At 41.6% G+C, this 13,194-nt stretch overlaps 1 protein-coding gene and 1 pseudogene across 1 annotated transcript; both read left to right on the top strand.

Annotated features, from left to right (window-relative positions):
- Positions 1–2,581: 2,581 nt before the first annotated feature.
- Positions 2,582–3,573, top strand: LOC129043503 (collagen alpha-1(I) chain). The gene is given in 3 exon segments (XM_054500182.1): positions 2,582–2,720; positions 2,799–3,002; positions 3,005–3,573. Coding segments are annotated over 3 exon segments (912 nt in total).
- The window catches only part of LOC129044609 (ankyrin repeat domain-containing protein 18A-like), a 47,803-nt pseudogene continuing 38,153 nt past the window's right edge, over positions 3,545–13,194 (top strand).

Raw genomic sequence — 13,194 nt, 5'->3', positions numbered from 1 at the left:
AGAATCCAAAGCCCATTCATGGTTAAAACTCTCAGCAAATTAGAAATAGAAGGGAAATTCCTCAACTGATAAAGAACATATACCAAAAGAACACCCTACAGACAATATCATACATAATGTGAAAAATGGGATGTTTTACACAAAAGGTAAGAAGCAAGGAAAGGTTATCGCCTCTCACTGCTCCTATTCAACGTCACACTAAAATCCCAGCTAATGCAATAAGACAAGAAAATAAAAGGTATACAGATTGGAAAGGGAGCATTAATATGCCCTTCGCTCACTGATAACTTGATTTTCTACACAGAAAATCTCAAAGCATCAGCCAAAAACCCTTCTGGATTATAACAAGGTTGCATGGTATAAGGTTAACATACAAAATCAATTGCTGTCCTACATCCATCAATGAACAACGAGAATTTGAAATTAAAAGCTCAATACCATTTTCATTAGCATCAAAAAAATGAAATAGACACAATCTAGCAAAATATGGGCAGGGTCTATGTGAGAAATACTATAAAATCTGTTGACAGGAATTAAAGATCTAAATAAATAAGTGAAGACATCCGTGTTCACAAAATAAGACTCAGTGTTGTTAAGATGTCAATTCTCTTCAGTGTGATTTATAAATTCAATACAACTCTGGTGAAAACATGAACAAATTATTGTGTGAAAATTGACAAACTAATTCTGAGGTTTATATAGAAAGACAAACTAACCAGAATAGCCAACAATATTGTAGAGGAGGAACAAAGTTCAAGGACTTGCAAAGTGAGCAATGGAACAGAATAGAGAACTCAGAAATAAGAGCCCACAAACACAGTCAACTGATCTTTTACAAAAAGGTAAAGGCAGTTCAATGGAGAAAGGGTAGTTTTTCAAAAACAGTGATGAATCCATTGCATGTATGTATATATACATATATGCAAAAGAAAAGAATTGAGACACAGACCTTCCTCCTCAAAAATTAACTCAAAGAACACATTTTTAAGTTAATAATATTTTAAATTGTCAAATCATAATTGCATACATTTATGGGGTACAATGTGATGTTAGGATATGTGTATAAAATGAGGAATGACTACTTCAAGGATAACATATCCATCACCTCAATTTTATTTTTTGTGGTTAGATATTTGAAATTTACTTTTTATTATTTTGAAATATACAGTACATTATTATTGACTATAGTCATCCTGCTGTGCAATAGATTTCAAAACGCATTTCTCCTGTTAAACTGAATCTTTGCACCTGTGAACAACTTCCCATTTTTCTCTCCAGCAACACTGCCTCCGGTAATCATCATTCTACTCTCTACTTTTATGAGTTCAGTTTTAGACCTAAATTTAAATCCAAAAGTTGTAAAACTTCTGTAAAATAACAAAAGGGATATTTAGGTAACTTTGGGTTTGGCAATTACTTTGTAGATACAACACTAAAGTACATAAAAGACAAATTTCTACCATGAAAGAAGATATTGGTATGACTTCGTTACAATTAAAAACTTTTGCTTTGGGAAAGGAAATATTAAGAGAATGGAGAAACAAGCCACAGACAGGAAGAAAATATTTGTAAAACACCTGTCTTGCATCCAGACCATTAAAAACCACTTACAACTCAACAATAAGAATTCAAGCAACTCAATTAGTAAATGGACAAAAGATCTAAAGAGGCTCCCATCAGAAATGGCATGTAGAAGAGGGAAAGCTTATGAAAAGATGTTCGCCCTCCCCGCGCTTTTCCCTCCCTGCGTCCCTCTCTCCCCCACACACCCTCCGCTGCAGCGAGAGTGAGAACGGGTCAGGGGCGGTAGGCGGTGACGGTGACTTGCTGTCTCTAGTGCGAGGCGTGGGATTTAAGCGCATTATAAGCGCATTATAAGTGGGTCCCGGAGAATCCCGAGAGGCTGCTCTTGGAGCCCAGACTGACGCGCCTCTCTCATGGTCCCGGGCCGCTGCCCTGCAGAGCCCACCTTACTCTTACTCTCCACAGGCCTGTTGGCCGCGGCGGGCCTTGGCTCCCCTGAGCCTGGTGGGCCTGCAAAGAGCTGCGTCCAGAAGGAGCCGCCCCCCGGGAACAAGCTGCCAGCGGGCCCTGGGGAGAACCGCCCGTCCGATGAGCTCGGCTGAGCGTGCACGCAGTGTAGAAATCAAGGACGCCTGGATGCTTTTCGTGGCAGAGTGACAAAGGTTTAACAACAAGAAGAGGATCAGGGGCCAAGACAAGAAGCTGAAGTTCGGCCTGCCAGGACACCCGGGCCCCAGCATCCCACCCAAGGCGCTGCTGCAGGAGTTCCAGCTGCTGCTGAAAGGTGCGGTGCCGCAGGGCCAGAGTGCGGGATCCTGAGCCCTGCATGCCAGTCCTCGCGGGGGCCGATCGCTGCGAGCCTCACTCAGGTCCAGCCGCCTCCAGGGAGGACAATGTAGACGAGGTGCGGGGCTTGAGGGCGGTGCTGGCAGCACCCCTGGTCCTGGGGCCGCGGGAGCCGCGCGAGGAGGCCGCCTTCCACTGACGCCTGCACCGGGACCGGTTGCTGCAGCGGTGCCAGCTGCAGGAGCTCCGCGTCTGCTGCTTCTGCGACGCCATGGCGCCGCCAGGAAGACAGGTGCAGGAGACTGCGGCTGTGGGCAGATATGGTTTCCAGCCCCAGGTCCCCGCGGCCCCTGGCTTCCCAGCCCGCTGTCCTGTGAGCAAGAAGATGAAAAAAGCCACCCGATCAACAGGTCAGCTGCCCCGCCTGGCAGCCCAGCCAGACAAGGCAACTGAAGTTCATCCTTTCTGAGTTGACTTCGTGCGAGCAGCGGGCCGGCGCCCAGGATGCTGGGTAGCCCTGCGCGCCGGAGGCCGACAAGCGGTGGGGCCCAGAGGCGCCTCAGGGCGAGAAGGCACCCGCCTCCCAGCGCTTTCACCCCCTGGCCTGCCCGGCCCGCGTGGTGTCCCAGTGGCTGCGGCCACGCCAGGCATTCTGCCCGGCGGCGGCTGCACAGGGACGAGAACTGAGAACCCCTGCTCAACCCCATCCGGGGTGACTGCCAAATGCCCATGCCAGCGGACCCGATCTCCCTCCGGTGGAGGAGTGGGGCGGGAGACACGGCCTGGGGGCCTCAGGCTGGGCGCGCTGGCGATCCCGAGGCCGACCAGGTCATGCACCTCCAGTCCGCCCGGGCACCCAAGCTGCAGCCGCCTTCTGTGTGCAGACAGCAGCCTCCAGGCAACCCCCGAGCCCGCCCGCACTCCCCACATCTCAGAACCGGGGCTAGAGGTCCCTGTGGCTGCGGCCAAGCCAGGCGGTCTGCCCTGCGGCGGCTGCACAGGGGCGGGAACAGGCCCCCAGCCGGATCCCCGGTGGCTGCAGAGGGCCACTGGCTAGAGGTCCCCAGCTCCAGCAGAGGAGGAGCCGGGCGGGGGCAGGGCCTGGCGGGCTCTCAGGCCAGGTGCACTTGCGATCCAGAGGCGGCCCAGGCCATTCTCCACCACCTGGGCGCCCAAGCTGCAGGCGCCCTCTACCTGCTGGCAACAGCTGCCTGGCTACTCCCAACCTGGCTGGCGCTCCCAGCCTCGCAGAACCGGGGCTAGATGTCGCCGTGGCTGCGGCCAAGCCAGGCGGTCTGCCCGGCGGCGGCTGCACCGGGGCGGGAACCGACCCCCCAATCCCATCCCCCGTGGCTGCGGAGGGCCCCTGTCAACGGCCCCGATCTCTCTTTGGAGGAGGAGCGGGGCGGGAGTCACGGCCAGGAGGGCCCTCAGGCCGGAAGGGATGCACGCCTGCGATTCCGAGACGTCCCGCGCGAGCCCAGGAGAACCCGCAAGCCAGCAGCGCCTGCGCCCGAGCTGCAGCAGCCCCCTGCAGGCCACGCGGGCTCGGGAGCGGCTTCCGGAGTGCGAGCTGGCGCTGAGCTGCAGGCGCGCGCCTAAAGGCTTAGCCGGGGCTCACGCGGTCTGAGAGATCGGAGCGTTGAGCTACAGGCACGCGCCTAACGGCTTCGTGGAGCTCACTCGGTCTGAGAGGTCGGAGGCTGCGAGTTTCGCTGCTGAAGGCTGTGGTGTACCTGGCTGGATCGCGGATTCTGAGCTACATCGCGAGTTTGGTGGTGGATCTTGGATTTGGGGGTGGATCGCGGGTTTGCGGGTGGATCTTGGATTTGGGGGTGGATCGCGGGTTTGGGGGTGGATCGCGGGTTTGGGGGTGGATCTTGGATTTGGGGGTGGATCGCGGGTTGGGGGGGGATCGCGGATTTGGGGCTGGGTGGGGGTGGAAAGGCCACGAGGAGCTGCGGCGGCTCAGGAGCGGGTGGTGGGCGTCTGAAAAGTCGCCACCATGAGGAAGCTCTTCAGCTTCGGGAGACGCCTGGGCCAGGCGCTCCTGGACTCCATGGACCAAGAGTACGCGGGTCGGGGGTACCACATCCGGGACTGGGAACTGCGGAAGATCCACAGGGCGGCCATCAAGGGCGACGCCGCGGAGGTGGAGCGCTGCCTGACGCGCAGGTTCCGGGACTTAGACGCCCGCGACAGAAAGGACAGGTAGCGGGGGCTCAGCCTGTGGTGGGAGGGGGCCCCAGGCCTGGCTTCCCTGCAGCCCCGCAGCCCCTGGGGCGGAGACCTTGGAGGGCGCCGGGCACCTTCGGAGCCTCAGGGCCAAGTGGAGCCTCAGCTGCTTTCCATCGCTGGCAATTCCCCGTCTGTAGCACTTGATGGAGAATTTGATTTAACTCACAAAGTTAAGCATATACACGTTTAAAACATGGGGCCATATACATGATAGGGAGGTGCCTAATGAGAACTCATTCCCATGTCAAAAATACCATGAGCCGTTTTCAGTAGGCGAAGAGTTCTCAGATTAAACCCTGTGTCAGTTTATTAAACCCTGTGTCTATCTGAATCCACCTAGGTAGATAGGTTCTTTACTGGGGCTTCTTAATGGGACGCTTGGAAATGGGACGTGGGTTCCTTGAATGAGAAGACTCATTTTTCTCAAAATGTGAGCTCTTTCTATGTTTATCAGTTTTACGTAAACCGAATAAAAATATCAAGGTTTTATCATTTTTGCATGACACTATCTTACTATTGTGATGACATTTAAAAATGTTCATAATGGAGTGAAAAAAGACTTGCTGCTCTAGATATCAAAATGTGCTATTAATTCCCACAATTAATTATTTACTAACAGCTGAAAACACAGATAAATAAATGCAACAGAATAGGAAATCCAAAAACACTGAAATATATGTAAGATATATACATATGGATTGATAATGTAACATTTCAAATGAGTAGGAAAGGATGAGTTATTAATAACATGCCTGCTGTGTGAAGAAAACTAATGCAATTTTATGTCACAAAAATGAGTTCCTGATGGAATTTAGACTGAAAGTTTTACATATGCAAAATGAGAAAAGTACCAGAAGAAGATACAAAGACTTATTTATACAGGTACATTTTATGTTAATAAAAGCCTTCCTAAGAATGACCTCGAAAGCAGGCATTCTGAAAGTTGATTTAGCAAACTAAAAATTAAAATCCCCTGTGTATCTGAAAAAAATTAACAAAAGGTAACACACTTGAAAAATATTTACTACATATATTTTTACTAATATATAAAAATATATATTCAGATGAAAAGTGTATCTTCATCCTACAGGGAAGTTATTCTTTATCATATATAACATGATATATGTTACTGATTATATATATAACAAATTGTATATATTACTAATATAATATGTTATATATATATCAGTTATATATATACAGGTAAAAAGCACATCTTTATTTTACAGGGAATTCTTTCCAATCAAATCCACAAGAAAAGAACTCTAAAAGTGAGCAAAGTACTTTTTTGCAGATCCACAAGTTACTTAGGTACATAGGAAAAAAACCTTAGTGTTTCTCATAAGAGAATTTAAGTTAAAAGAGGAATGAGACTGTGTTCTATCCACAGTGTTTGTGAGAATGAAGAGCAGTGGTACTTACACTGCTACTTGAAGTTTAAATTGCTGATGACTTTTCAAATAGATAATTTGGAGATAATTACCACATTTTAAAAATGTATATGCCCTTTACTCATCAATTCCATTGTATTAAAATACCTTCGGAAAATAGAGATACATGCACTTTGTTTTTCTCAGCATTTATGTTAACAAGAACCCATAGAATGGATATGTAGCCATTGAAGGTGGCAATAGGTGGAGAAGTATGTTGATGTGTGAAGATGTATTTTGTTATAGCCAGTGAGGAAAAAAAAATCAATTTGCTTGCACATACACACAAACATACTGTGGTCTTGTGTTAGCCAAAACTATGTACAAAATAGGATAAAATTAGTAACTTCTGAGCATTTGTATTTTCAAGTCTTTTGTTCTTTTTTCTTACCTTTGATTTCTGAAGTGAGCATTTCTAAAACTTCTAGTAAAAATTTATTATTAATGGAATAATTTTTGGGAAGAAAGAAATACGAATCTTGTACAGATAAAAATAATTTCTTACTATTTATTATTATTATTATTGAGGGTTGTTATCTTGTTTGAACTTTTAGCTTCTTCAGAAGTAAAAAAGGGTATCTTTTTACCTGTGTTTGCAGATTTTATTATGTAAATATTATGTATATATGTTTTTCTTATGTATAGATTCATTACATGTATGCAAACAATGATAGATTAATCATTTCATTATAGTTGTAGTCTTATAAAAATAACAAATAGCAAATAGTATTACTATCACAAAAATATATTTTATAAAAGTTGTATTTAAAAATATTGAGCTCCCCAACCGTATTCTATCAATCCATTTATTCATCAAACATAACCTGAATACCTGTTATGTAGCAAACATTTTACCTGTTACGTAGCAAACATTTTGCACTATCTCTCAGGACCCTTCCATACTTAAAAACTTTGTTTACCTGTTCTGCCTGAGCAAGATGAGAGATTTAAAATGGGAATAGTAGGACTTAATCTCATTGAAGCTTTTCCTCCCACCTTTCAAGCAAAAGCATTTCTGAAGGTAGAAAACAGTAAGAGATAACCTTTAACTCCCCTTTTGAAAATTTATCAGTCTTAAATACTAATATGAATAATTGGAAAGTCTGATTTGCATATATTCTGTAAATCTAAGTGTTGACTAAAATGAGCCATAATTGTTCATCTCAATCATTAGTTTCCTTTAGCTTCACATTTTTAAAAATCAAAGAAGTAATTTGTTTAAAAAATATGTCGTTATTTCATGGCTCTTTCCCATGGTACTTTTCGGAATTAAAATGTATTTAAGTGTCAATTAGATGCCTAGAACTGCCTTAGACCTGCTGTCTATACCGTATTCTGCTTAATGTAAGGCCTCATGGATTGTGTGATACCCTACTGTTTTCTATATTAATAAGATGATTTTTTAAATGCTACCAATTGTTGTTATAAAAAATTATGAATTATAAATGCCGTTCCAATATCAGATATGCTAAAATGTGACCTAATCTTTAAATCATCCTGCAAAATAGCAATAATTGTATCATTTTACTTAATTAAAATGTTTTTGTTAAGTAGTAGTAATAGTAATAATTGTAACATCTGGCTGGGTGCGTGGCTCACGCCTGTCATTCCAGAACTTTGGAAGGCTGAGGTGGGAAGTTCCCATGATGCTAGGTGTTTGAAACCAGCCTGGGCAACAAAGTGACATTCCTACTCTACAAAAAATTTTTAAAAATTAGCTGATCATGCTGGTGCACTCCTGTGGTCCCAGCTACTCAGGAGGCTGGGGCAGGAGGACTGCTTGAGCCTATGAGTTCCAGGCTGCAGTGAGGCATAAATACACCATTGTACTCCAGCCTGGGCAACAGAGCAAGACCCTGTCTCAACAAACAAAAATCTAACAGTTATTGAGTTGTTGCTTGTTCTGGAAATGGTTCTAAATGATTTACATAGATTTTCATTTAAGTATCACAGTGGTGTCCCGTGAGCTAGCTGCTGTTGTCATCTTTATTTTATTAATGAGGAAATTGAGGCACAGAAAGGCTAAGCAATAGCTGGTACCTCACTGAGTTCAAAGTAGAACTCAAACTCTAGTTGAACTGAATCTAAACACCAAGCTCATTCTGTCCAAATAGGCTGCTGTTTCATTAAGGTAGGGAGCAATAAGAGCTAATAAATATTGTACTTTCTTCAAAAGAAGATTATTTGTTTTGAAGGCAGAGGAATAACTTGCTATTCGATGTTTACAATTACATGAACCATTGTAGGTTTTTGAGATACTGCACTACCATTTCCTGAAAACTCCTCTTGCTCTCCTAGGACTGTTCTACATTTGGCCTGTGCCCATGGCCATGTGGAAGTGGTCACCCTCTTGCTGAGCAGAAGATGCCAGATCAACATCTGTGACAAACTAAACAGGACACCTTTAATGAAGGTATATAGTAGCCAACTCTTTCAGCATGAAATGGATTTGATTTAAATATATAGAATTAAAATGAATTTATCTCATTTAAATATAACTAGTTGGTGAAACCTGTGGAATATGTATTTTGAATTCTTAGAATTTATAGTCTAGTTTTTTTATCTGACACTAATAGGCTGTACACTGCCAGGAAGAGGCTTGTGCCATTATTCTCCTGGAACATGGAGCCAATCCAAACATTAAGGATATCTACGGCAACACTGCTCTCCATTATGCTGTGTATAATGAGGGGACTTCACTGGCAGAAAAACTGCTTTCCTGCCATGCAAATATTGAAGCACTAAATGAGGTATAGATCAATCAACTTTCTTTTCAAAATACTTGTTTTAACATTGACATAGGTAAGAGTCAGTTTTTCATATTTGGAACTCAAGTGTTCCCAAATAAAAATATTTTGAAATAAATTAATTGTCTAAAATTTTACCTTAAATATTGATACTTTTAAAGAAGCTTTTTTAGTGCACTTATGGGAAATATTTGTGAATTTGTTAAGCTAAAACTTCTTCAAGTATTTGTTTCCTACCCCAGGTGTATTTATTTTTCTAGTTAGTATTAAAAAAATCACAGGAAAAAGGTTACCCTGGAAATAGGCTTTATCTTAAAACCAGCAATAGCTGGTACGTGACCGAATTCAAAGTAGAACTCAAGCCCTAGTTTAACTGAATCCAAACACCAAGCTCATTCTGTCCAAAACAGCAACTTAAAATAAATGGAAGTCTTGCTGCTGCTGATGGTTTTCTAACAAAATGGATGTATCTTTCATTGGCAAGGTTTAAGAGGGAAAATGGGAAGGGAAAAGGGGAGCAATCAAAAACATGCAGGTCAGTTGAAAATTAGGTAATGAGGGAAAATACCAGGAAGAGGTTTTGTTTTTTAGTTTGTTGTTTTTCCAGTTTATGTATTGAGACAAAGTACTCTTCAGCTTTGGGGTAATCATTTTTGGTTTGGTAAAAGAGGGATTGAAACTTGCCTAAAGATTAATTTTTAGAGGACTCTGAGGAAACCAGATTGGCAGTGAATATACGGTGATGAAGTGAGAAACACTTCAGCAAAGGGTGGAACAAATTAGTAACTGACTTATTACCCATCCTGGCAAAAATAACCACTTAGATAAGAGTCTAAACTCTCCTTTCAAATCTAGAATGTCTTGGTGGGAAGGTGGGAGATAAGGAGCTTATAAATAGCAAAATCAACTGGGATTTTGAGTTTCCTTATCCCTGTTATACCCACACCCAGGAAAATTCACTGGAGTTTTAATAAATAACTCTATCTCATACTCTTTTCTCTTTCTGGCCACATCCCAAGCTGATAAAGGATATTGGCCATGTGGGTGAGAGATGAAACTGAAGTGATTGTCTGCTGCAGTAATTCTCAGCTAGAATTGTGCATTAGAGTGACCTGGGGAAATTTTGTTAAAAGTCTACAAGTGTAGGCTTTCCCCTGAGGATTTTGATGTAATAGATCATAAGTTCTGAACATGTATGGTTAAAAATATTTTCTTGAAGCCATGCACAGTGGCATGTTCCTGTAGTCCCAGCTACTCAGGAGGCTGAGGTGGGAGGATTGCTTGAGCCTAGGAGTTTGAGTCCAGCCTGAGAAACATAGTAAGATTCTTGTCTCTTACAACAACAAGAGCAAAAATAATAATAATAATAATAATACCTCAGCGTTCGAATACACTCCTGATTAAGAAGCACAGAATAGATAAGTGCAGTATATAAATTCCCATATCTCAAAGACATAAGAAATCTCTAAAAGAGTTGGCATTTGATAGGTGCTACTTTCTTCAAAGTTCTCCTTTCCAATAATATTAGCCTGACTTATCTATCTTTCTCTATATTTGTGACTGGGAAGTGAAAGGAAATATCATTGGCAATATCTCTCAGCTTACAGAATAACACCTTTTGCTTCCCACCAGGAATCATTCACTGCCATTCAGAAAGTCTTTAGCAATTTACTTGTGGGTAATCTTTCAATAAGTAGAGGCTGACCCTTTCACAATTTCAGGTTCCTTTGTCACCATTCAAGTGATTATGTGTCAACAAATGTTCATTACAAGTGAGATTTTCTTAATTAGATTAGCAGCAAATCCTGAACTTTTTTTTTTTTTCAGTTGAAGTTGTATTAGGGACTATCTCAGTATGTCTGTTAAGTTTATAGAGCTTTGGCATAATCAGGATGTCAGTTTTAAACACTGAAATCCTTGAAGTCAGTGAGAATACAATAGGAATTCTTTTAATAATTTAGTTTCAGCATTCCTATGAACTAATTATCTATTTGGTTAACAATCTGGGAAAACTATATACACATAGGTTGCAAATGAATAAATGTTGGGAAAATTCTTGAGGTGGGTGCTATGAGTCTTAACAGCAATTTTTATTATGTATATATCAGGGCCTGAGTTTTTTTATTAAACATATGGTACTAGAGAAAGAAAAAGTTCCACATGCAAATACTTGGTTTATACACAATCATTTAGCAACACATTCATAGCAAATATAAAAACACAAGGGCTATAGTCTAAGTGTGGCATATAGATTTGTTCTTTGCTTCTTTAAATTGAGTCAACATGTAAAATTTGGTAGACTCATGCAGAAATCTGGACTTCAGGCTTGTCTTAAGAATCAAATCTAGTGTCCCCTGGACCGCATCACTTCTTGGTCTGCTGTGCAGAGGTTGCCCTGTGTAGGAGGCACATATTCTCCAGTTTGCTACTTTGCCCACCTGAGTACTTCACTTACTTAGGTAACCTCCTTCATCTTTATAAGTATTTGAGCTTACAACTCCTTTTTTATAGTATATTTTCATAAAGATTTCAAGGTTTTCAAGACAGCATATATTGGTTCATAATATATAGTCTATAGTTTATATAAATCCCTGAATTATAGAGTTGAATTTTAGAATTCAGAAGTTTTTTTTTTAACTGTTTTTTTATATCTATACCACAAACAGTCATCTGCTTATAGGAATGCCTAGAAGCCTTTTTAGGTTATTCCTGCTGGGAAGTGGATAGATTATGAATATTGCAAACATTATATCTTTCTTCTCAGCAATTTCCCTTAAAAATGCAAGTGATGGCTGGGCACGGTAGCTCACACCTGTAATCCCAGCACTTTGGGAGGCCGAGGTGGGCAGATCACGAGGTCAGGAGATCGAGACCATCCTGGCTAAGATGGTGAAACCCCGTCTCTACTAAAAATACAAAAATTTAGCCGGGCATGGTGGCAGGCACCTGTAGTCCCAGATACTTGGGAGGCTGAGGCAGGACAATGGCGTGAACCCGGAAGGCGGAGCTTGCAGTGAGCGGAGATCATGCCACTGCACTCCAGCCTGGGAGACGGTGTGAGACTCCATCTCAAAAAAAAAAATGCAAGTGACTTATTGGCTTTTATTATGCTAGAAATAAGCCCTATACATCAGTATTAGAACTTTTATTGATAAGCCATTGTATTTTTATTTCTGATTTATATTTTGCCTAAAGTAAAAAAAAGTTAAATAGCAATTTAAATGGAAACCAGTACAAATGGATTTAAAAAGTAAAGTTGCATTAGCATCCCAGGATTATCATTATAATTGAGAATAAAATTTCTTACCAAACTTTGCTTTTTAATATTTATTTTCAAAAATTTTTAACTGGTCTCTCTTACACAGAACATACTGAGCTTTCTAATAGTTAAGATAAAAATCTATCCTCTTGTATTAGGAAAAATCCCATGGACTATTTAATAATAAGGAAAATAAGTGCATTTGAAGCCAATCTCTCTTAATTCAGAGCTCATTTCCTTAGTGGCCCCTTTGGATCAGGAGTGCCTGACATTGGCATCCTGATACCATTGATAGAAGTGAATCAAGCAAATTTGTACCACCCAGAGGAAACCTCCACTTGTATTGGGAAGCTCTGACAACAGGATCCCTGAAACTCCAGTTCCTAAAATGTTAATGTTTGCCACAAAAAGTATTGTCAAATTGAGATTAGGCAAAGTTCACAGGATTTCTAGATTGTTGGCCATGTAATACAGTTTTGTAATACTTCTCAAATGCAGATGATCATGGAATCTTTTTGTTGGGGTACAGTTCTTCTGGTAAAACAAATATTCTTTGAAATATAGTTTAAGAAACACTGCTCTGGAATAATAATTTAGATCATTAATTTATTTTAAAAACGTAAAGCATTTGCTACTATGTCTTAGGTTTTAGGGTTATAGAGAAAAAAGATACAGCCCTTGCCCTTGAGAAGCTCTTGGTTTCAGTGGGAAGCAATGAAATAATTACAATGTACTAAGCTAAATGCTGAGGTAGAAGCAAGGATTTTGGGGACTGGTAAATAAAGTGAGTTTTGGAGATGACCGAAGTTAACGTGGGGAGGCAGGGGAGGGGTGTTTCAAGGCAGTGAGTGGGAAAGCACAGAGGAGTGAAAAGGACGGGACTGCTTTGCATTTACTTTCTCTCTATATTGCATGTTTAAGTTCATAGCCTCTTATAGAAGATTTTTAGTTCAGTTGGGAAATACGTAATTTTGTGAATTATAAATTGTTTTTGCTTTTTACAGGAGGGAAACACTCCACTTTTGTTTGCTATAAATTCTAGGAGACAGCAAATGGTGGAATTTTTGTTGAATAACCAGGCAAATGTACATGCTGTTGACAATTTCAGAAGGTACAATAGTTTTTTGTTTTTTTGTTTGTTTTTTTTTTTTTTTTCCTAAAAACCTGAATGTTCTAGAGTGGTAACAGTCACTCAAGTCAGAAATGTTAA

This window comes from Pongo pygmaeus, chromosome 13, assembly GCF_028885625.2.
Source record: "Pongo pygmaeus isolate AG05252 chromosome 13, NHGRI_mPonPyg2-v2.0_pri, whole genome shotgun sequence".
NCBI lineage: Eukaryota > Metazoa > Chordata > Mammalia > Primates > Hominidae > Pongo > Pongo pygmaeus.
This window is presented reverse-complemented; position numbering and strand designations above follow the sequence as displayed.